General features: G+C 28.6%; 1 protein-coding gene and 1 pseudogene across 1 annotated transcript; both read left to right on the top strand.

Moving 5' to 3' along the window:
* The first annotated feature begins 6,575 nt into the window (after positions 1-6,575).
* On the top strand, positions 6,576-10,794 carry LOC114177030 (nucleobase-ascorbate transporter 6-like). The gene is made up of 14 exons (XM_028062258.2): positions 6,576-7,142; positions 7,315-7,412; positions 7,782-7,958; positions 8,059-8,159; positions 8,519-8,594; positions 8,695-8,754; positions 8,930-9,114; positions 9,230-9,326; positions 9,445-9,531; positions 9,638-9,696; positions 9,790-9,881; positions 9,973-10,050; positions 10,151-10,311; positions 10,424-10,794. The coding sequence occupies exons 1-14, from the start codon at positions 7,031-7,033 to the stop codon at positions 10,640-10,642; spliced, it is 1,602 nt and encodes a 533-aa protein (XP_027918059.1). The 5' UTR covers positions 6,576-7,030; the 3' UTR covers positions 10,643-10,794.
* A 3,731-nt stretch (positions 10,795-14,525) lies between these two features.
* On the top strand, positions 14,526-18,351 carry LOC146887854 (zinc finger BED domain-containing protein RICESLEEPER 2-like; annotated as a pseudogene).
* The last annotated feature ends 3,872 nt before the right edge of the window (positions 18,352-22,223 follow it).

The following is a 22,223-nucleotide window of genomic DNA, read 5'->3' as shown; positions in this document are numbered from 1 at the left end:
CTGAAAAAATGTGTGGACTTTAGTTTCGCTTGAAAATATCAAATTATTTGAAAGTGGTGTCGTTTTCAAGTTTTGGGTTGAAAGGACTTGAGAATGGGTAGTTTTCAATGATGAATACAAATTTGGGGGGTTTCTTCCTGCACTCCCAATATTTCTTCTGCACCTCCAACGATTCATACTCTTCCATTTATGCTCTTGAAAAATTAAATAGATAAAAAAAAATTAATTAGGTAAACGTAATAATTAAACAATTATGAAGTGACAGAGGTAGTTGGCTGACTGAATTAATTGACAGTAGTGTTTGTATATGTACCGTTGCACCCCCTCTTCTTTCACTTTCACTTCCACTTGCAGTTTTTCACTTTCACTTCCCCCAACGGTAAAAGAACTTTTGTTGCTTGTTGAAGTGTGAATTTTGCAATTCAGGGTCCACTGATATTTCACCACTTTGCTTCATTTCTTCTTAGAAAAAAAGGTATGCATAAGTTTATATTTGATAAGTTTATGTTTGAGGTAAATGTCAGGTGAAAAAAAAAAGAGTTGGGTTTTTAATGTTCTACGCAACGCATGTTACAGAAGTTATTTTTCATCCAATTAGCCATATACGGAAGTCGACTTCTGTAAGATAATAAAAAATCCTACTTCCGAAAGTGGACATTCGGAGGTGTCTGTGTAAAATGGAAGTGGACTTCCTTTACAAAAATGAAGTTTTTTTTTTCATATATGGAAGTCGACTTCCGAAACACAATGAAAAAATTCCAACTTTTGGAAGTGGACATCTGGAAGTTTCCGTGTAAAATGGAAGTGGACTCCCATTACGGAAGTGAAGTTTTTTCTCGAGTCTTACGGAAGTGGACTTCCGGTCAAGGAAGTTAATTTTTCGCAATTATGGAAGTGGACTTCCAAACATAAAATTTAACGGATGTCAATTTCCGGTGAGTAGATTTTTTTTCTTCCAAAAGTGGTAAGTTGCTTTTGTGTCTTCGGATGTTGTAGCATATATTTTGTTTTTTCTTTTTCTTCTTGATGCATGAAGCTAAGATAACATAAGATAACATGGTTTTTCTTTTCTTTTTCCACTTTCGTAAAAGGTTTTCCTGGTAATGTAGATAAACTAAGTGATTTTTTTTTTATTTTATAATTTTGTTAGAGTTTGAGTAATAGCTTATGTTTTATTTATTATTTATTTAATTTTCATTTGTATGAATATTTATTTTTTGTTTATATATTTTTTATTGTTATATTATTGTGTGTTTTAATTATTATTTGTTTAAGTTTACTCTTTATTTATTTATTGTTTTTATTATATTTTTGAATGAATATTTTTATTTTTTATTGATTTAATTTTATTTATTTTGATTTTTTATGGTTTACTTTTTATGTATGTATATTTTATTTTTTTATATTTATTTTATTGTTGGAGGAATATTTTAATTTTGTTTTTAATTTTTTTTTATTTTGAAAAAATTGGTATTGATTACTAATGTTACTAATTAAAAATAAAGTTATTCAAAAAATATAATTAATTAAAATTATCCAAGATTATAAATAATTATAATTATAATTTTTCAAAATAATAATTAATTATTATTATTATTATTAAAAATTATAATTTATTATTATTATTATTCAAAATTATAATTTACTATTATTATTGTTATTATTATTTAAAATTATAATTAATTATAAATAAAATTAATCAATATTTTAATTAATTAAATTTAATTTAATTCAAATTAAAATAAATTTAGAATAAATTTGTTAAAAATTAAAGTTATATAAAATTATATTTACTCAACAATAGAATTAATTAAAATTAAAATTAAAGTTATTAAAAATCGTAAATAATTAAAATTTTAATTATTCTAAATTATAATTAATTAAAGTTATAATTAATTTAAATTGTAATTAATTAATATCAAAAATTATTTACATTAAAATTAAGTACAGAAAAAGTTACAACTTAACCTAGAAAAATTACATAACAATAATGATAAAATAACAAATATTAAAAAAGATATATTGAAAAAAAAAACAATCGGAAGTCGACATTCAGAATCCAATATCTACGGAAATTGACTTCCGGTGATATTTTTTGCGCACCTCAACTTCCGAGCACAAGTCACTAAATCACTCATCTCTTTTTGTAGAAGTCACTTCCAATTACGGAAGTCATTTTCAACTATGAAAGTCAACAACTAAAATCACAAAAGTCACACCTACGGAAGTCAGTTTTAATTACGAAAGGCGACTTTCGGTCATGACATTTTCATGCTATTCACATTGATCTACGGAAGTCCACTTCCGAAACTTGTTTTTGTCTATGGAAGTCCACTTTCGTCATTTTATGGCTTACGAAAGTTGACTTTCGTAATTAAATCACTTGCGGAAGTCGACATCCGGTTTGTGGTTTATGTTTTACTCACAAATCTATACTCCAATCAACACAAAAAATGTTTATACCTATAGATGCATGGCAAACATGACATCAACAACACAAAAAATGAAAAACTATAAAGGAATATGATTACCTGTGTTAATGTGTTAATGTAGAGGAATGACGAAGGGAAGGGGGAAACCAGAGAAAAAAACAGTGAGGAGTGTGGCTTGGGGACGACCTTAGAGAGTGAGGAGAGTGAGGCAGAGAATTTGGGAGTAAGGTGAGGCTGGTGGCTAGATTTAGGTTTAAAGAAAGTGAAGAGTAGTTTTCATTAAATAAGAGAGATGAGAGAAATGATTGATTTAAACTTTTAAAATGGTCAAAGGACAATTTTAAATTTTAAGAAAAATTTGGAGGTGCAGAAGAAATATTGAAAGTGCAAAAAGAAAACCCCTACAAATTTTAGTGAGAGAAACTTGGCAAGTCCTTAAAACATTTGATATGTCTGAAAATGAGATTTTGGAAATTGATCTCACATAAAAAATCATTATGAGTAAAAGTCTACCTACAATTTGCCTTTTACTTTTTAATAATTTATTACAAATTTTCTGTAATAAATTTTATCAATATAAAAGTTGTACGTCATGTGTTGGCCACATCGAAAGAAAAATTTGTAGGATTCAGTGGGGCTCAGAATCACTTCCATATTGCTTGATGCAGATTACGGAAGCGAACAAGCTTTAGCCAAGGAAAGTAAGCTAAACGCTTTTTGTTGCAAATAGATCTCACCAATAACAATTCATTACATTTAAAACATTCTTTTCATTTACTATTATAATACATTTTAACCCTTTTCACCTTTGAGATAAGTGTATTTTTATTTTTTACTAATACTTGGAGTTATAAAGGCGATTTGATGAACTTATGGTGGAAGAGGCCGTAGATTTCAGTTTCACACTGATAAAATACTGATCATTAATATTTATCCATAAAAAGAAAAACTCAAAAAGTTACATCATGACTTCAAGGAAAAATCATCAAATCTAGAGCAGTCAAATTACTTAAACTTAATTTAGATAATAATTTTGTGTCTTAATGAAAAGGTTAAATTACTCTTTTAATTCTTATTTTTATTAAAAAGTATTAAATTGATTTTCTTAATTTTTTTTTATCTTAATTTGGTTATGATTTTTTTAAATTTACCACTGTTTGTGATAAACTAATAATAAAAAATAAATTAAATCACTTTTAAAAAACCAAAATCAAATTGAAAAGAAAAAAATTGGACCATTAATTTAATATTTTTTAACAAAAATAAAAATCAAATGAGTAAGATAACCTAATAAAAAAATCTCACATTCCTTTGGTTTAGTCTTTATATTTTTCATATATGTTTTCTTAACAATGAAATGCGAATTTCACTTAGATGTCAAAATTGATATTAATGCTTAACATAAAATTTTGATGACAAAATTACTAATGCATCTTTCTGTTATATATATTCTTTTATTGTACATACAAATTTTCTGGTTGAGTGTGGATGTAAAGAAAGAACCGTCCAGTTACTTCATGTTAAAGGAAAGGATAACAAAAACAATTCAACTTTATTATTTTTAAATTCAATCCACATTGATGCTGTCGTGAAATTTTTTAAGTATGTTTTTTTTTTTTAATTTATAAACGGAAAAGAAATTCATACACACAAAAGTCAGTACAAATTCCTCAAATGAAGGGTGAAAGATGCTGATATGATGACAATAAACAAATTTCAAATTAATCTTTAATGTGGCACAATAATCTGAAATCATTTAATTTCAATTCAATTCATTATTAAAAAAAACTTTGAAAAAACATAAACTATCTACTAATTATTTCAAACTTTGTTGAGAGATTCATATAACTTATCACACCTTGTCCATTCTTTATATACATCAATTTCGTTTAAGTAAAAGCATGACTTTAATTTAAATTCATCACAATTCTTATAGTATGAATCTAAATTGTTATTTTAAAAATAAAATAAATTCTTCATATTCTCTCTGCTTTTTTAACAACCATGATTAGTATTTGAATATATCCAACCAACCTTGGAATCGTTTAAAAAATAGTAAAATTGCAGTTTGGGGTCTTATCATTGGTCAAACTTAAGTTACATTTAACAAATTTGCTTTCTACTATTGCCTTATTGTTTATAGATAAATAAAATGTTACCAATAAATTTTAGAAGTATTTTACCTTCTATCTTAGGCAGATCCTAAATTAGAAAATAAAATAAAATAACTTAAGTAACCTACCAAAACTTATACTACATATTTTTTCAACTATTTAAGTTATGTCTAAATTTCATTAATATACATTTTAAAAACTAAGCGATTAATTTTGAAAAATTATATATATCATTATATGAAGACTCTTTGAAATTTTGTTTTAATGAACTTTGGGATGTAGTTTAAAAATTTTCCAAAAAACTTATTAATATCTCTTATTTTCTATTCCTACATTACCTCCGTTATTATGTATACATTATATTAATTTCTTATCTGACTAAAAGAATATTACGCTTTATACTACTAAAAACTATTATTGAAAATATAAAAAAAAAATGTAAATATCGTGACCAGTGAAAGTAACAGTTTAATGTACTTTAAATTATTAAATAATGTATTAGTTTAGGACCACATAAAAGATTGGGATTTGAGGTTTGAGAGTGAAATTGGTGGTTTGTTAGATTAATAAACATGACAACTGTTAGAAATTAAGAATCATAAATGAAGTCGACTTGCATTTATTATTTGAATTCATTTTAAATTTAATGACAAATTAAATATAAATATGATTAATATTTAAAATTTAAAATTTATATAGAAATAGATAAGTACAAGATACTTACTTTTAAATTATTAAACTACCTTTAATTTATTATATAATGTAAGAAACGTAAGTGAAGTTTCTTTTGTCTTTATAGTGTTGCCTAACTTACTTTTAGTAAACATATATATATATATTTTTATAATTAATTAATATTTAATATTAAATACTAAAAAATATATAAATTCAAATAATACGAGAATAAGATGAATTTTTATTTTGAGAATTAGGATACAATGGATTAAGTATGTTTGTAGTTGCTCAATTTTTTGTTGTGAAATTGGAATTCTTCCTATCCGAAATTTTGATATATTTTGGTTTTTAAATTTAAAAAATGAATAAATATAATCCTTTTAGCTCAATTACATTAAAATTTTTTTGACTACCATGTCAAACAACATTTCATACTAGTATTTTAATTATTTATATATTTTAACATGTTTCTAATTTAATATTTAATCGATTCATTTTTAAAGGTTAGGAATCAAAATGTATCAAAATATATCAAAATTTTAAACATAAAAAAATTTCAATTTCATGTCAAAATTCGAAGATTAAAAACATAATTTAACCCGTATAATTATATAACTCACCTTTGAGACAGAGTCCATGGAGACAAATCCTATTTTTCTTTTACAATTCTTGTAGCGGTTGACAACTTAATTTTAGATATATTTTAATTATTAAAAAATTAATTTTATATTTACATGAAAGAAAGAGATCAAAGAAAAAAAAAATAGACGAATGAGCAGTTTTCCCTGTCACAGAGAATGCGGTTTGAGATTGTATACGAGTAGTCCAAGAGAGAGATGCAGGGTTCAAGGTTCATGCAATAAGTAAATAATCAAAGAAGCTGCAACCGTATAACAAAGTGCTTCTTTTATCTGTTTGTTGTTTTGCCTCAAAGTAAAAGTCACAGTTAACAACCAAGCTACAGTTCCAATTTTCAGGCAAAATAGAGGTAAAAAAATAGGTGCTTTGGATGCTGCAACACTACTCACTCCAACTAAAAGGTTAAAACTGGTAAACTTTCTGCCCTGTTAAAATGTTTCATTCTTAGAAGTTCATAATATTGTTAGTTTCATTGTTTCTGATTATTGAACTTTTTTCTTTCAACAAATATTGGTAATAGTTAAATACTACACTTGGAGGTAAAAAAGAGGTGTAGGTCTAAGTTGCTTTTGTTCAAACTTTATCTTTACGTGTTGAATAAAAACTAAAAAGAAAAGCATGGCGTTAACAGCATTAAATATTGGATTACAATATTGTAAAGCAATACTGAACTCGGAGATTCTTTTGTATTTTTGGTTTCTTTCTTGCTTTAGGAGGAGCTGGCTCCCTCCTTTTCCTTTTCTTCCACATCTTCACACTAGCTTTTCATGTTTTCTTGGCCTCCATGTGGGTCTTGGGCTAAGAAACCATCCAACATTAGCTGCATTGCATTACGTTGCTGACAAGTTGTCTCCCTTGGACTTGTTCTGTTCATTTCAATGTGTGAAGCTCCCAAAAGGGAAGAAAATATTCATTTTTTCTTTGAGGGTGCCTTCAGTTTCTTCTCATTGCCACTGCTTTCATCATTCCACAATTCTCATTGGGAAAAGTACCCTACACAGTGATAGTCTCTTCCAACCGTTTGCTTTTTGGTTTCTGCCAGTGTTGCACAACATAACTTCTTCAGGGGTTGAGTTGAGAAGTTGATGTAGAAGTTTTGGTTTTTGTGCTTGAGTTTGGTTGCTATAGTACATTCAAGTTGATTAAGTGAATTGTAGTAGGATTGGTAGAATGGCAGGAGGTGGAGCTGCACCACAACCTAAGCAGGATGAGCACCAGCCACATCCAGTGAAAGATCAATTACCAAATGTTTCCTTCTGCATTACTAGTCCTCCTCCCTGGCGTAAGTTCACTGCTTCATTGGAACCATTTTCTTTTACTTTTTTGCTCTTTTTTGGCAAAAACATTCTGGTGTGGAATTGCTCTAACATTTCTGGTTTTCATTGCATTCATGTTTTCGTGTGTACATTCATGTTAAACAAGTTGATTGAGTTTTAGAATTTGTGTTAATGAAGCGGAGGCAATCCTACTTGGTTTCCAACATTATCTGGTGATGCTAGGAACAACTGTTCTGATTCCCAGCTCTCTTGTTCCCCAGATGGGAGGAGGAAATGTAAGAACCTGCTGGATGCTCTTATCACTTCTTAGCTTCAAAAATTGTTTTCTAAAACTATTCTACATTTCCTGTTAAGTTTTCAAAATTCTTCCCAAAGCAAATGTTATTACAACTAAAAAGCAAAACAACTGGGAGATATTTTCTCATATTCTTCATCTCTCTCAATTCCACACAATGCTCTATACATTTCACCTTTTTTTTTTCTTATTGTCTGAGCAATATTGTTTATTGCATTTTGACAATAGAAATCAAACACACTAACTTTTGAAAAAGAGAGATAGAGGAACATTTTCTAAGAAAAAATGGTTTTATTTTTATTATTGTTAGCTCATAAATCTTATAGAGGTTGCAATTTGGCTTCCTTAGGAAGAGAAAGCAAAAGTGATTCAGACTCTACTGTTTGTGGCTGGCATAAACACCTTTTTCCAAACATTCTTTGGGACTCGTTTGCCTGCAGTTATTGGGGGATCCTACACCTTTGTGCCAACAACCATTTCTATCATTCTGGCAGGTCGCTACAGTGACATTGTGAATCCTCTGGAGGTTGGTTGGTTCATTACAAACCTCGTCGTTCTTCATGTTTTTTTCTTCTTCTTTTGCTTTTTCGTCATCTATGTTTAACTGCATTGCAACAAACATGCAGAAATTTGAGAAGATAATGCGCGGAACACAGGGTGCCCTCATTGTTGCCTCAACCCTACAAATTGTTCTTGGCTTCAGTGGCCTTTGGCGCAATGTAGTGAGGTTATTGAACCTGCCCTGCCTAAAATAGTTGAACTTTGTGCTATTTCTTCTCACACTTTTCTTTTTAAGTTATGATATTCATGCAATTCGTTTACTTCAGATGCTAACTGGTGGTTTTGATTTAGTTTCTTTAGGAAAGATTTAATTCTTATATACTATTCTACACTCCTCAATTAGAGATAATAATCCTTTTTCGTCAATTATAACAACCTTTTTTTCATTTTACTTCATTCAAAAGTATCATAGACTGACCTCATTTTCAGTTATAGTTATTGACACAATTTTATCCATTCTGAAAGTTATTGATTTGTCTTGAGCTATTGAAATCATACTAATGAATAACTTTATGTACTTTTCAGGTTCTTAAGTCCTCTCTCTGCTGTTCCCTTGGTTGCTCTATCAGGCTTTGGGCTGTATGAACTGGGTTTCCCTGTGGTATGCATATTTGCCAAAAGGACTAGTTCTTGTTTCCTTTATATATTTTAAAAATTATAATGTTTGATTCCCTCTGTGTTGAATGTGGCTTTTAATCCAGCTTGCAAAGTGTGTGGAGATTGGGCTCCCAGAAATCATCATCCTAGTAGTTTTCTCACAGGTGATTAATAAGTTTATAACTTTCTGGAAGCTAATCTCTTTTTCTGTCAATTGCAGCATTATACACATTTTTTTTTTTAACATTATCCAGTGTGCCAAACACATGTCGGATTAAACTGTGTTAACATTTCATGTTTTCTTTTTCTTTCTTCACTAATTTGACATGTCTTTTGCAGTACATTCCTCATATGATGAAAGGAGAAAAACCTATCTTTGACCGCTTTGCAGTAATATTCTCAGTGGCAATTGTTTGGATTTATGCTCATCTTCTTACAGTCGGTGGAGCTTACAGAAATTCAGCTCCTAAAACTCAAATAACTTGCAGAACTGATCGTGCAGGAATCATAGGGGGTGCTCCTTGGTATCCATCTTTCGATTTTTCCAATAATAGTAGTGTACATTGCTAACTATTTGTTTGGACTATCTTAAATGATAACGAAAGAATGGGGTTTCTATTTGTCAAAACATATTTTCAGGATAAGAATCCCTTACCCTTTTCAATGGGGAGCTCCTACATTTGATGCTGGAGAAGCTTTTGCTATGATGACTGCTTCATTTGTTGCTCTAGTAGAGGTTAGTTCATTTTTATACTTCCATATATGCATTGTTTTTTCAATGTCCTTTCTATTTTCTTTTGTGTTGCACAATGATTTAGTACTGTTCTCTTACATAAAATTTACTTGTTCAACAGTCAACTGGCGCCTTCATTGCTGTGTCAAGGTACGCAAGTGCAACACCAATACCACCTTCAGTTCTTAGCCGTGGTGTTGGTTGGCAGGTAAACAGATACTAAGTGTTTTTATCTTTACTATACTACATTCTTTAATATTTTCACTTTTCTAATTTTTGATGATAGTTAATCATAGTTATTTGTGATGCATCAGGGAGTAGGAATTCTGTTATCTGGAATATTTGGCACAGGGAATGGATCATCAGTTTCTGTGTAAGATCCTAATTCAATATAGTTCCATGTTTTTGACATATGATTATCTTCCTTGTGCAAATTGTATAACATCATTGGCTTTTAATTTCCCAGAGAGAATGCAGGACTGCTAGCTTTGACACGTGTAGGTAGTAGAAGAGTTGTTCAAATATCAGCTGGATTCATGATCTTCTTCTCAATTCTTGGTGATTTTTTTAATGCTGGAAATTCTTCTGATGTGATTTGTTTCCTTTTGAACATGAACTTGAGCCTAATTATTTGTCATGAACTGTGTAGGAAAGTTTGGAGCCGTTTTTGCTTCAATTCCAGCTCCAATAGTTGCAGCTTTATACTGTCTTTTCTTTGCCTATGTAGGTAAGTATCAGTATGAATTTAAAAGAAGCAGGTTTTGTGTTATATAAACTCATTCAGCTTCATTTATTTACTCTCTTTTCTGTTTGTTCCCACAACACAGGCTCAGCAGGTCTAGGTTTCCTTCAATTTTGCAATTTAAACAGCTTTAGAACCAAATTCATCTTAGGGTTCTCCATTTTCATGGGCTTCTCCATACCACAATACTTCAATGAATACACGGCATTTAAAGGCTACGGTCCTGTACACACAAGAGCAAGATGGGTATCAACCTTTACTCCTTCATTCTCTCAAATTTGCATGCAATATCTAAGTTCTATGCACTTTGATTTTGTTTGAATAAGTTTGAGTAAAAAATGTGGTTTGATTTTGATAGTTTAATGACATGATGAACGTGCCATTTGCATCTGAGGCATTTGTTGGTGGTACCTTGGCACTTGTCTTGGATGTTACATTGAGAAAGAAAGACAACCAAAGTCGAAAAGACAGAGGCATGCACTGGTGGGACAGATTCCGTTCGTTCAAGACAGATACGAGGAGTGAAGAGTTTTACTCCTTACCTTTTAATCTCAACAAATTTTTCCCTTCTGTGTGATGCTTTGACATGTTGCATGATGAACTCCAGAAAAAGAAAAGAAAAGAAAAGAGCATTGTTTTCTTTATTTTAACTACAAATTAATGTAGCAATAAAACAAGGTAGCTTCTTTTTCGGGCAGGTAATGCTTATTTCTGCCAACGGTTACTTCTTCTTGTCGTGTTTCTTTTCTCCTCAAGTGCAAAGTTTTTAAAAATTTTGAACTGGAAATAGATGGTTGCTCTAATTTCAAAAAAATCTTCAAAGAAGTGCTTTTATTTCCTGTCACTTGTTTCTGTAATTAATTTCTTTTATTAAAAAGATAATACGAGTCATTGTTAAATATTATCGTTAAAACATTGTGAAAAAAATAATTTTTAAAAGTAGTTTTTTATTTGTTCAAAATATAAAATATTAAAAAAGAAAAATAAAATTTTAACATTTCAAAGTAATCGTATAGATTAACTGGAGAATGTTATAAATTATAAATTAATAGTTTCACCTAACTAACATGACAAAGAGAGAGAAAATGGAGAATGTTATATCCAAATTATTCACACTTTATATTATTGTGGTTAAATATATTTTTTTCTTAGTTATAAAATTGGAATTAGTCTATTTTTGAAACTTTGACTCAATTTATTTCTTTAGTTTTAAAAAATGTGTGAATTTAATTCTTTTAACCGAGTATTGTTATTTTATGTTTCAAAAATGTTTCTAAGCTAATATTCAACTAATATTGAAGCAAAAATGTGTCAAATTTTAAACAATTCAAATGTTATCATAAACCGCCTTTGAACATTAAATAAACTTAACAAAATGTAGTTAAAACGACTAAATCCACGCAATTTTAAAGTTGAAAGATTAAATTAGGTCAAGGTTTCGGGTTTCGAAGATGGACTAATTCCATTTTTTCATTACAAGTTAAGAAATAAAAAACATATTTAACCCTATTATTTAATATCTATTATAATCTATTAATATAATATAAGAAGAAGAATATAATCTATCATAATATATTAAAGGTTAAATCATTCCATTGGTCCCATTTTCGTAGGAAAATCTTAAGTAGGTCCTTTTTTTTTTGTTTCAATTAGGTTCTAAAATAGTAGTTCACTAATAGTGTTAACTATGTGTCACATGTCAGCATATGATTTTTTTTTTAATTTTTTTTATAATGTAAAAATAACTGTCACGTATCAAGTTGACGTTATGCCACGTGATAGAGATAGTGTGATGTGACATTGCCACATGTTACTATTGAATGTGAAAAGTCTCAATCTACTCCTTGTATTTGTTATTTTGTCTCAAATTTGTCCAAATCTTTGTAAAACTGAATCAATTTCATTCTTATACCAAATTTAATTTTTATATAAAATTTACAATGGTATTTTTATTATAATTGATACTTTGAACAAAATTAAGTTCATTTAAATGTATATTTTGCATTGAACTTTATTTAAATTTTTGTTTTAAATATTTATATATCTATAATTTATAGATAAATGATAGAGTTGTTTTAAAAAGAACAACTTTATAAATTCAAATATAAAATTTTAAATAATTTTATAACAATTTAAAATAAATAAATTTATTTAAAGTTTTACAATTAAATTTATGAAGTTGTTATTTTTAAACCAACTCTAACATTTGTCTATAAATTATTGATATATAAATATTTAAAACAATATTTAAATAAAGTTCGATGTAAAATAAAAACTTAATATTATTAAAAAAATCATTGTAATATTTATATAAATGTTAAATTTTTTTCTCACTTTGAATAGAAATGAATGAAGATCAATGAAATAATTTAACCTATCTTAAAAGAGATATAAAAAATCGGTTAAATTATTCCTTTGGTTCCCATTTTTTTAGCAAAATATCAATTTGGTCCATCAATTTTTTTCATCTCAATTTGGTCCCTATTTTGGGAAATTTGATGCAATCAAGTTCTTTCTGTTAATGGTGTAGTAATGGTGTTAAATGGGGTGCCACGTGTCAGTTTTTAAATTTTTTGAAATTTTTTTATTTATTTTTATGAATGTTTTTGAATTTTTTGAATTATTTTTTTTTAAATTTTTAAAAAAATAAAAAAATTGCCACATGTCAAGCTGACATCGTGCCATGTGTCAAGCTGACATCGTGCCACGTGGCAGTGATAATGCCACGTGTCACTATTATGTTAGGTGTCATTTTCCTATTCTCAATTTGGTCCCAATATTTTAATTTTTGTCTCAATTTAGTCAAAAGTTTTGTAAAAATTGTGCAATTTTGTCCCTCTCCAAATTTAACCAAAATTTAAAAAATAAATAAAAAAAATTCAAAAAAATAAATAAATAATTCAAAAAATCCAAAAACTAGCACGTGGTACCCTATTTAACACCATTACTACACCACTAATGGAAAAAACTTGATTGTCTCAAATTCTCTAAAATATGAACCAAATTAAGATAAAAAAATTGAGGGACCAAATTGATATTTTGCTACGAAAATGGAGGACCAAAGAAATAATTTAACCTTTATATTTATGACCTATATTTATGTTATTAATAAGTGTTTCAAAAATTGATTTTTTTAATCATTTAATATTATTAATTTACTTTTTTATTTATATTTATTTTATTGTCACAGAACGTTATATTACTCTTTTATCCATTTGTTTTTTTTTAACTGATTTACCCTAAAAATGATAAAATATTTCAAATTAATTTACTTTTTTACTATTTAAACTTAATCTACCTTTTTATCCATATTTATTTTACTATCACATGTCTTTAAAAAGTTATTTTACTCTTTTATCTTTAATTTGTTTTTAAACTGATTTCCATAAAATTAGAAATATTTGTCAACTATACCATTTAATATACAATGAATTATTATTTTAGTTTCTTAAATTTAAAATCTTCGTATGAATCTCTAAAAGGTCAATTATTTCTAAATTTAAATTTTGTTAATCAATATAATCAATGATATGCCTTCCTAAAAATTATTTTAAAAATTAGTTAATCTTTAAAATAAATAAATAATTGTTTCTTTTAAAGTATATCTTGGGCACATTTTAACCATCATTAAAAAAATATAATATTTTTTCAATACATTTATTATTAAAAAATAACTTATACTTAAAGTATTATTTTTTTTGTTAATTATGTTTTTTTGTTCCTAATTGATGGTGAAAATTGGAATTTATTTATATCTCAAACTTTGATACAACTTGATTCCAAGACTTAAAAAATAATAAATGTATTTCTCATAATCTAATTGCATTAATTTTTTGAGTTAATTATGTTTTTTATCCTTCTAATATTATCATTTTTTGGAAATGGTCTCTCCGCAAACGTTAAACCATTTTGGTCCTCATGATTTTGAAACTATTGATTTTAGTTCCTAATTTGTGAACGACGTTAAGTCTGTGACTGCGTGGCAAACGACGTTCTAGCTGGGCTCGTCATCTGGCGACAAGTGGTTATTAAGATGCAGACACGTGTTAAATGAAATAATTTTTTTCTTTCTTTATTTAATTCATTTAATTAATATTATATAATATATTAAAAACAAGATTTTAACATGTGCGCTTTTCATTTTGCATCAGCAGCAACAACAACATCCTCGTTCGTAAGTGTTGGAGAAAGATTTGCTCCGCGAAAGGTGCCCTTCATTTGCGTGGTGAAACTGGAATACCAAACGTTTGTGAGTAAGTGTGGAATTTGTTCGCATGGTGCGTGATTGACTTTCTCGGCGAGGTTGCAAGAGCAACATTGGCTGGAAATAGAGGTAAGTGTTTTCTTTCCTTTCTTATATTGATTTAGGGTTTTGCTGCTTTTGATTTGGGGGAAATTTATTGGGTGTTTCCAGTTTCTAGTGGGTGTGTTAGTGTAGTTTTGATTTCTTGTTGGTTTTGATGGGTTTAGGGTTCTGTTTTGGTTGTTGGACAGATAGGCATGCTTTGGAGTTGGCCGAATACGCAGAAAACAAAAATGAGGAGGATAAGATCTATGTGGATCATTTTGTTAGTTCTGCTCAAGTCATTGAACTTGTTGAAGGAATGAATGGTGGTGGGGTAAATGAAAAAGATTCAAATGCTGTTGTTAATGGTAGGGGTGAGCAAAATGTGAGAGACCGACCGAAACCGAAAAAACCGAAAAATAAAATTAGATATGGGTCAGATTTTAATGGATACGAATTAAAATGGATAAAAAAAATGGGTTCAACGGATATATATATATATATATATATATATATATATATATATATATATATATATATATATATATATATATATATATAGTCGGGTTCGGGTATAGATTTATTTTTTAAAAGATATATGACCCGACCATTAAATATGTTATACTTTTATGTTAAAAGTAGAAAGTCCAATTCAATTCTACTGACTCATTTATTGCACTGTGTCTCACGTTACCACAAACCATCATTACGTTACTGCACACTATTACTGCACCTTTATTGAACCTTCACGCTACCACATACCACAACCCCTCCCCTTCTTCACTCATGGTTCCCATTTCAAGTTCAAAAAAAGTAACTTTTTTATTTCCTATTTCACACATAGTGAAGAAACAACCCTTGTTTATTTGCTTGGTTTGGTGAGTGTTTTGCTTTTGGCTTGCTTTGCAAATTGCAGCATTTGGAAAAACTGAGGGTTTCAGGTTAGTAAATTATAAATTGCTTTCATTAATTTTTTCACTTTTATATCTTGCAATTCTATAATATTGTTAGTATGTTCATCATTTCAGCTTTTTCACAGTATCAATCTCACCATTTTCTTCAACTATATTATTACTTTAATCTTAAAATTCTATTTTAAACAACTACATTATTACTTTAATCCTAAAATTCTATTTTAAAGCTAAAATATTTTGTAAAATTTTAAAAAATTATAGCTATCATCGTGAAGAGTTTATGGTTTTAAGAAAGTTTAGATCATATTTAATAAATTATAGCTTGAATGATAATATAATGTTAAGAGTTATTTATTTAAGAAAGTTTAAATCTCTATTTAATAAATTATAGGTTGCATGATAATATCATTGTGAAAAGTATATAGTTTTAAAAGAAAGTTTAGATATATTTAATAATAATATTTTTAGGAATTAATGTGATGTTATTATTTATTTTAAGAAGTTTTAATGTTATGCGTTACTGTTTTTAAATGGTTTTTTCGTTTCTTTTAAAATGTCAAATATTTTTTTTATTATAATTGATTGAATATAATATATATATATATTCATGTATATATGCATGATTTACATATAGGTGTTTGATTATTGTGAACCAAATATTGAACGCCATTTAATCACGAGAAAGCCATTAATCAAGCAATTTGAAACATAATAATACTATATTATTACTACTGGGGTCCGCAAGCAAATACAAAATTATCTTTTCTTACTATTTTTGAGTTTTGAGAATCCTTGATCGGACTATCCAGACATTTAGTTTCACTACTTAAAGTTTTTTTTCTTTTTTTTTATTTCATAAAACAAGACTGATTTGGAATTTGCTTTCATTCCGAGACATATAATTTGTATTCAGTAGTTCTTATTTGATTGGATTTTATTTTGCTAATTGATATGTGTCTCCTAAAATAAATTACACATATATGATTGGTAGTTATTGATTATGATTTTTTTTCTTTATAGTTGTAATGAAGAGACATAGCCAAGAATTGCCTCCAAGTTCACAACAATCTGACCCACCAAACCCTACAACTGAACCCGTAGGAGTTGTAGGAGGGGAACATGATGTTCCTCATTCCCAAAATACAAAAAAGAGAAAACTAAATGCTAGTGGTAAGAAAACAACCTCTGTTGTTTGGGACTACTTCACAAGATCTCTTGAATCCACATATTCAATTGCAACATGTAATCATTGTGGTAAGCGATTTAGATGTGATCCAAAGATACATGGAACATCTAACCTTCTTAATCACCTTAAAAGGTTGTGTCCTAAATATCTATTTGCTGCCATTAATGACCCCAACCAAACAACTCTCACCTTTAAAAGTTGTGACAATAACAGTCTCCTTGCAACACCCCTAAAGTATAATGTTGAAGCTTGTCGAAAGGCAATTGCTATGTTTGTTATATTGGATGAACAACCATTCAAGGTGGTGGAGGGTGAGGGTTTTAAGATATTGTGTAGACAATTACAACCTTTGTTTGTTGTCCCATCAAGATTCACCATAGCTAGAGATTGTTTTCAGTTGTATATGGATGAAAAAGTTAGGTTAAAGGAGTTCTTTAAGTCAAATTGTGTTAGAGTAGCACTCACTACCGATTGTTGGACATCAATTCAGAACTTAGGCTACTTAACACTCACTGCACATTTCATAGACAATGATTGGAGGTATAAAAAAGGATAATCAGTTTTTCAGTCATACCTAATCATAAAGGGGAAACCATTGGAAGGAAAGTTGAAGAAATTTTAAGGGAATGGGAAATTAGGAATGTGTCAACACTCACTGTTGATAATGCATCATCTAATGACGTGGTTGTTACATATTTAAAAAAAGGATGAAAAATATGGGTGGATTAGTAATGGATGGACAATTTTTCCATATGAGGTGTTGTGCTCATATACTAAACTTAGTTGTGAGTGATGGCTTAAAAGAGTTGCACAATTCAATCACAAGTATTAGGAATGCTGTAAGATTTGTAAGGTCTTCACCACAAAGATTGGCTAAGTTTAGAGAGTGCATAGAGTTTTCGAAAATTGAATGCAAAAAATTGTTGTGTCTTGATGTTCCCACAAGGTGGAATTCCACATATATGATGTTAGATGCAGCAATCAAATTTCAAGTTGCATTTGAAAAGCTTGACAATGAAGACTCTAGCTATATGGCTTTTTTTGGTGATGAAGGTCCCCCATCTCCTAGTGATTGGAAACATGCCCAAGATTTTGTGAAGTTTCTAAAAATTTTCTTTGAAGCCACTAAATCTTTCTCAACATCATTGCATGTGAGTATACACATTGCGTTTCACCAAATGGTTACTATTCATTTTGCACTTGACAAGACAACCATGAATCTGAATAGTATATTAGCACCTACTAGTTATGACATGAGGTTGAAGTATCACAAATATTGGGGTAATGTTGACAACATCAATCACTTGTTATATTTTGGTGTAATTTTTGATCCTCGATACAAGTTTGAGTATGTCATTTGGAATTTTCAAGAAATGTACAAACATGATTCAAACAAAGTTGTTGAATTAACTAACTGTGTAAAAGACAGTTTGAAGAAAATGTATGATTGGTACAAATCACTTCATGATGAACAACATAGACCTGAGCAACCACTTGAACATCAATTTCATGCATCAACAATTCCTGAAATTCATGTATATTTGGCCAGGGCTGATGCTTTTAAGAAGCATTTGAGAGAAAAGGACACCATAGATAGAAAGAATGAGTTAGAGAGGTATTTAAATGAATTTGTTGTCGATGGTGATGACCAACTTGATATTTTGGTTTGGTGGAAAATAAACTCTTCACGGTTTCCCATTTTATCAAGAATGGTTAGAGATGTGTTGGCCACCCCTATTTCTACAATTGCCTCTGAGAGTGCATTTAGTACTGGAGGTAGGGTTTTGGATACTCTTAGAAGCTCTTTAAATCCACCAATGGTTGAGGCACTTATCTGTGCTCAAAATTGGTTGAGGACCACTATAACTCAATTTGATGGTATTAATTTATTTGTTCTCTAAACTTCCTTTGTAATTATGTTGTTGTGTATATTAATAATATTTTGTTTCAATTAATTTCAGAATCTAACGGTAACACAATGGATGGAAGCGGAGTTGGTTCATCATCTCACAGCAACCAATGTTGTGACTCTTAACTACTGCTTACTAAATCTATTAAATTTTATAAATTCAGTTAACATATTTATTTAAATTCAATAATTTTTTTATTATTTATTCAAATTAAAATTATATCTGAACAACCCGATCTTATTTAACCGTAACCGATATTATCCATATCCAAATAACCCGACAACTAAAATGGTCAGATTGGATTTTAAAATATTAAATTTGGGTTATGCTAGATTGAGCATATTGAACCCGAACCCGATCCAACCCGACCGCCGCTCACTCCTAGTTAATGGTATTGGGGTAAATGAAGAAGAAGCAATTGATGTTGTTAATGGTGGTGTGATAAATGAAGAAAAGACAAATGTTGATGTCAATGGTGGTGGGGTAAATGAAGAAGAGGCAAATGTTGCTGTTAATGGTGGTGTGGTAAATGAAGAAGAGGCAAATGCAGTTGTTAATGGTGGTGGGGTAAATGAAGAAGAGGTAAACGTTGGTGCTGATTTCGGTGTGACAAATGAAGTAGAGGGGGTGGTGATGTTTTTCAGGAGGTGCAAAATACAGAAGACATGGCTAATGGTGATGCTGAATCTAGTGATGAATCTAGTGTTCTTTCAGGTGATGATGAACCTGATGAACTGGATGAGAGTGAGGATGAAAGATCCAGAGATGATGATGATTGTTTTGGGATGCAAAATACTTCACGCAGGAATTTTTCTCAAGTTTTAGACAGGTGGAAAAAAATTCAAACAAGACTGGAAGGAAGAAGTCAAGAAAGGAAGGTTTGGGTACTGCTGAGGCAAACAAAGTGAAGGTCTGGGTACTTCTACCACACAACAAAGTACTTATAATCATGAAATAGATGTCAACTACAACCTAATGAGCTAGATAGTTATGTGGATATTGTTGATGGGGAGGGTGGGAGCAAATACCCAATATTCAGGGGCGAAGAGATGTGCAAGGAATTCAAATTTAGACTTGGGATTGAGTTTTGTTCCTTGAAATAGTTCAAGCAAGCTCTGATGGAGCATTATGTGTTGAATGGCAGAGAGGTTAAATTTATCAAGAATGATGATGTCCGAGTAAGGGCAATTTGCAAGAGGAAGTGTGAATTTCTTATTTTATGCAGCAAAGTTGGAGGAAGTCAGACTTTTCGGGTCAAGACCTTGTTTGATACCCATAATTGTGGCAGAGTTTTTGTTAACAAGAATGCAAACAAGGAATGAGTTTCCAAAATTGTAGTTGATAAATTTAGGAATGTTGGGAGAATGACAACCAATGAAATTATTGATGATGTTCGAATATCCAAAAAATGGTCCTTGGAGGTGGTTCCTAACATTATTGTTAGAGGACATTGGAGATATTCAAACCAAAGATGGATATTTATTTCAGATCAGCAAAAGGTAAAATAAAATTCGTGTACATAATATATTATTTGAAATCAATGGGTATTTATTAAAATCTTGTTATTAATATATTATATAATATTAATTAAATGAATTAAATAAATAAAGAAAAAAATTATTTCATTTAACATGTGTATGCATCTTAATAACCACGTGTTGTCAAATGACGAGCCTAGCTAGAACGTCGTTTGCCACGCAGTCACAGACTTAATGTTGTTCACAAATTAGGGACTAAAATCATTAGTTTCAAAATCATGAGGACCAAAATGGTTTAACGTTTGCAGGAGGGACCATTTCCAAAAAAATGATAATAGTAGAGGGACGAAAAACATAATTAACCCTGATTTTTTTTACGTGTTAAACTGTTCTAGGATAACATTAGAGTTATTTATATCGTTTCACACATTTAAGCATTTAAGCTCAAATGTCAATCTAGAACATAATTAACACACACAATTTAACAATCACATAAAGATCAACGCAAATAGGTTAAAATGATTATATTCATTCATTTTTTAAATTTAAGGACCAAAATGTATTAAAGTTTAAGATAAAGACAAATTTTTAACTCTTCTCTTTTATATATTATTTTTTTTCATTCTTAATTTTATCATTTTATAATTTGTAATTACTTGGTCATTTAATAAATTATTAAAGAGTAATTTATATTTAAAGTATTAATTTTTTATACTATTTTTCATTTTTAATTTTATCCTTTTAAGATTTCTAACCACTTAATCATTTAATAAAATTATATTTAGAAAAATATAATCTACTTTTATTTCTTAAAGTAATATAATTTAGAAAAATAATATATATTTTTAAATAATACAAATTGTTTATACTTATCATTAAAAAAATTAAAATTGTCTCTTTGAAGAGTAACTATAGAGTTTAAATATACTTCTATTTTGATGGTAGATCAGGTTTTCAACTGATCTACCATCAAAATAGAAGTATATTTAAACTCTATAATTTACCATCTAATAAATTATACTTCTTAAATAAAACTAATAGATTCTCAAATTTAAAATCGTCATGTCATCTAAAATCATCATATCTAAAATGTCAATTACACCTAAAGTTAGATTCTTTTAAATAAATTTATTCCATGATGTAATCCTTAATTTTTTTTTTAAAATTAGCTTATTTTTAAAATAAATAAATAAATAGTTTTTTAATGCCTTTAATCATATTTGAATTATCATTAAAAGTTTTTTCTAACTCATTTTCAATATATTTATTATTAAGGAATCATTTATATTTAAAATATTAATTTCTTTTTCATACTATTTTTTAATTCCTAATTTTATCTTTTTATAATTTATAATTACTTGATCATTTATTAAAGAATAACTTATATTGTAAGTATTAACTTTTTTATATTGTGTTTTTTTATTTTTATTTTTATCTCTATAGGATTTCTACTTACTTAATCATTTAATAAAACTCAATTTAAAAAATATATTTTAATTTTATTTCGTAAAATGATATTATTTGAAAAATAATGTATATTTATTAATAATATAAATTATTTACATTCTTGTATAAAACAAATCATTTAATAATTTTATCTTACAAAATATTATCAATAAAAAATTATATTTATCACGTTATTATATAAATATTCTTGTGGTTGAATATTCTTCATATTTTTATCATGTAAAAATTGAATTGATATTATTTAATAAAAAATTTAGCATGAGTCATATATACAAAGAATTTTGTATAAAATTTTCAATAATTATAATTATAACAAATAAATTAAAAGATTGTATTTAATAGTTAATTTTAAAGGTTTAAAAAACACATTTATAATAAAAAAAATCATATTACATAATGTTATAAATTTTATTTGATATTCATTGAAAATGTTCAACTTCAGAGCTTGTGATTTTAATAAGACTGGAAAAAAAATTAACACTAATTATCTTAAAGTTTACTACTAATATATTTATATTATTGTGACATCTCGTTTCAATAGAATGAATCCACTAAATAAAAACATCGCATGATTAGAATATTGAAAGAGCAATCAAATAAACATCATAAACCAAGAATGCACTATTATAGTCATCCATAAAGGTACTTGAAATACTAAGGAACCAAAAGATAATGCCAGGAATTAACATAAAAGCTGACAGTAAAAGAGTTTGCAAAAGGGCTTGTCACTAAGACAACTATTACAAAAGGCCCCATGGCCTTGAAACTGCTCCTAAGAGCCACCTAGAACAAGATACTCTAAGCTGCACCACTACTACCACCAGACCCACCTTGAACGTTTCTCTCATCTGCTCCCACCAAAAGGTGATCATCGCAAATGAAAAATAAAACAAGCACAAACACGAAATGAAAGGGTAA

The sequence above is a fragment of the Vigna unguiculata genome, chromosome 3, assembly GCF_037176805.1.
Source record: "Vigna unguiculata cultivar grain cowpea cultivar isolate G323 ecotype 2 chromosome 3, ASM3717680v1, whole genome shotgun sequence".
NCBI classification, from domain to species: Eukaryota; Viridiplantae; Streptophyta; class Magnoliopsida; order Fabales; family Fabaceae; genus Vigna; species Vigna unguiculata.
The sequence above is the reverse complement of the archived record's forward strand: the minus strand, read 5'-3'. Positions and strand labels throughout refer to the sequence as shown.

What these genes read in the sequence shown, in the direction of transcription:
- LOC114177030 (XM_028062258.2), top strand. Translation starts at nt 7,031, where the DNA reads ATGGCAGGAGGTGGAGCTGCACCACAACCTAAGCAGGATGAGCACCAG. An exon ending in ATGAACTGGGTTTCCCTGTG is followed by an intron (nt 8,595 to 8,694) that starts GTATGCATATTT and finishes CTTTTAATCCAG; the next exon opens with CTTGCAAAGTGTGTGGAGAT. An exon ending in ATCATAGGGGGTGCTCCTTG is followed by an intron (nt 9,115 to 9,229) that starts GTATCCATCTTT and finishes ACATATTTTCAG; the next exon opens with GATAAGAATCCCTTACCCTT.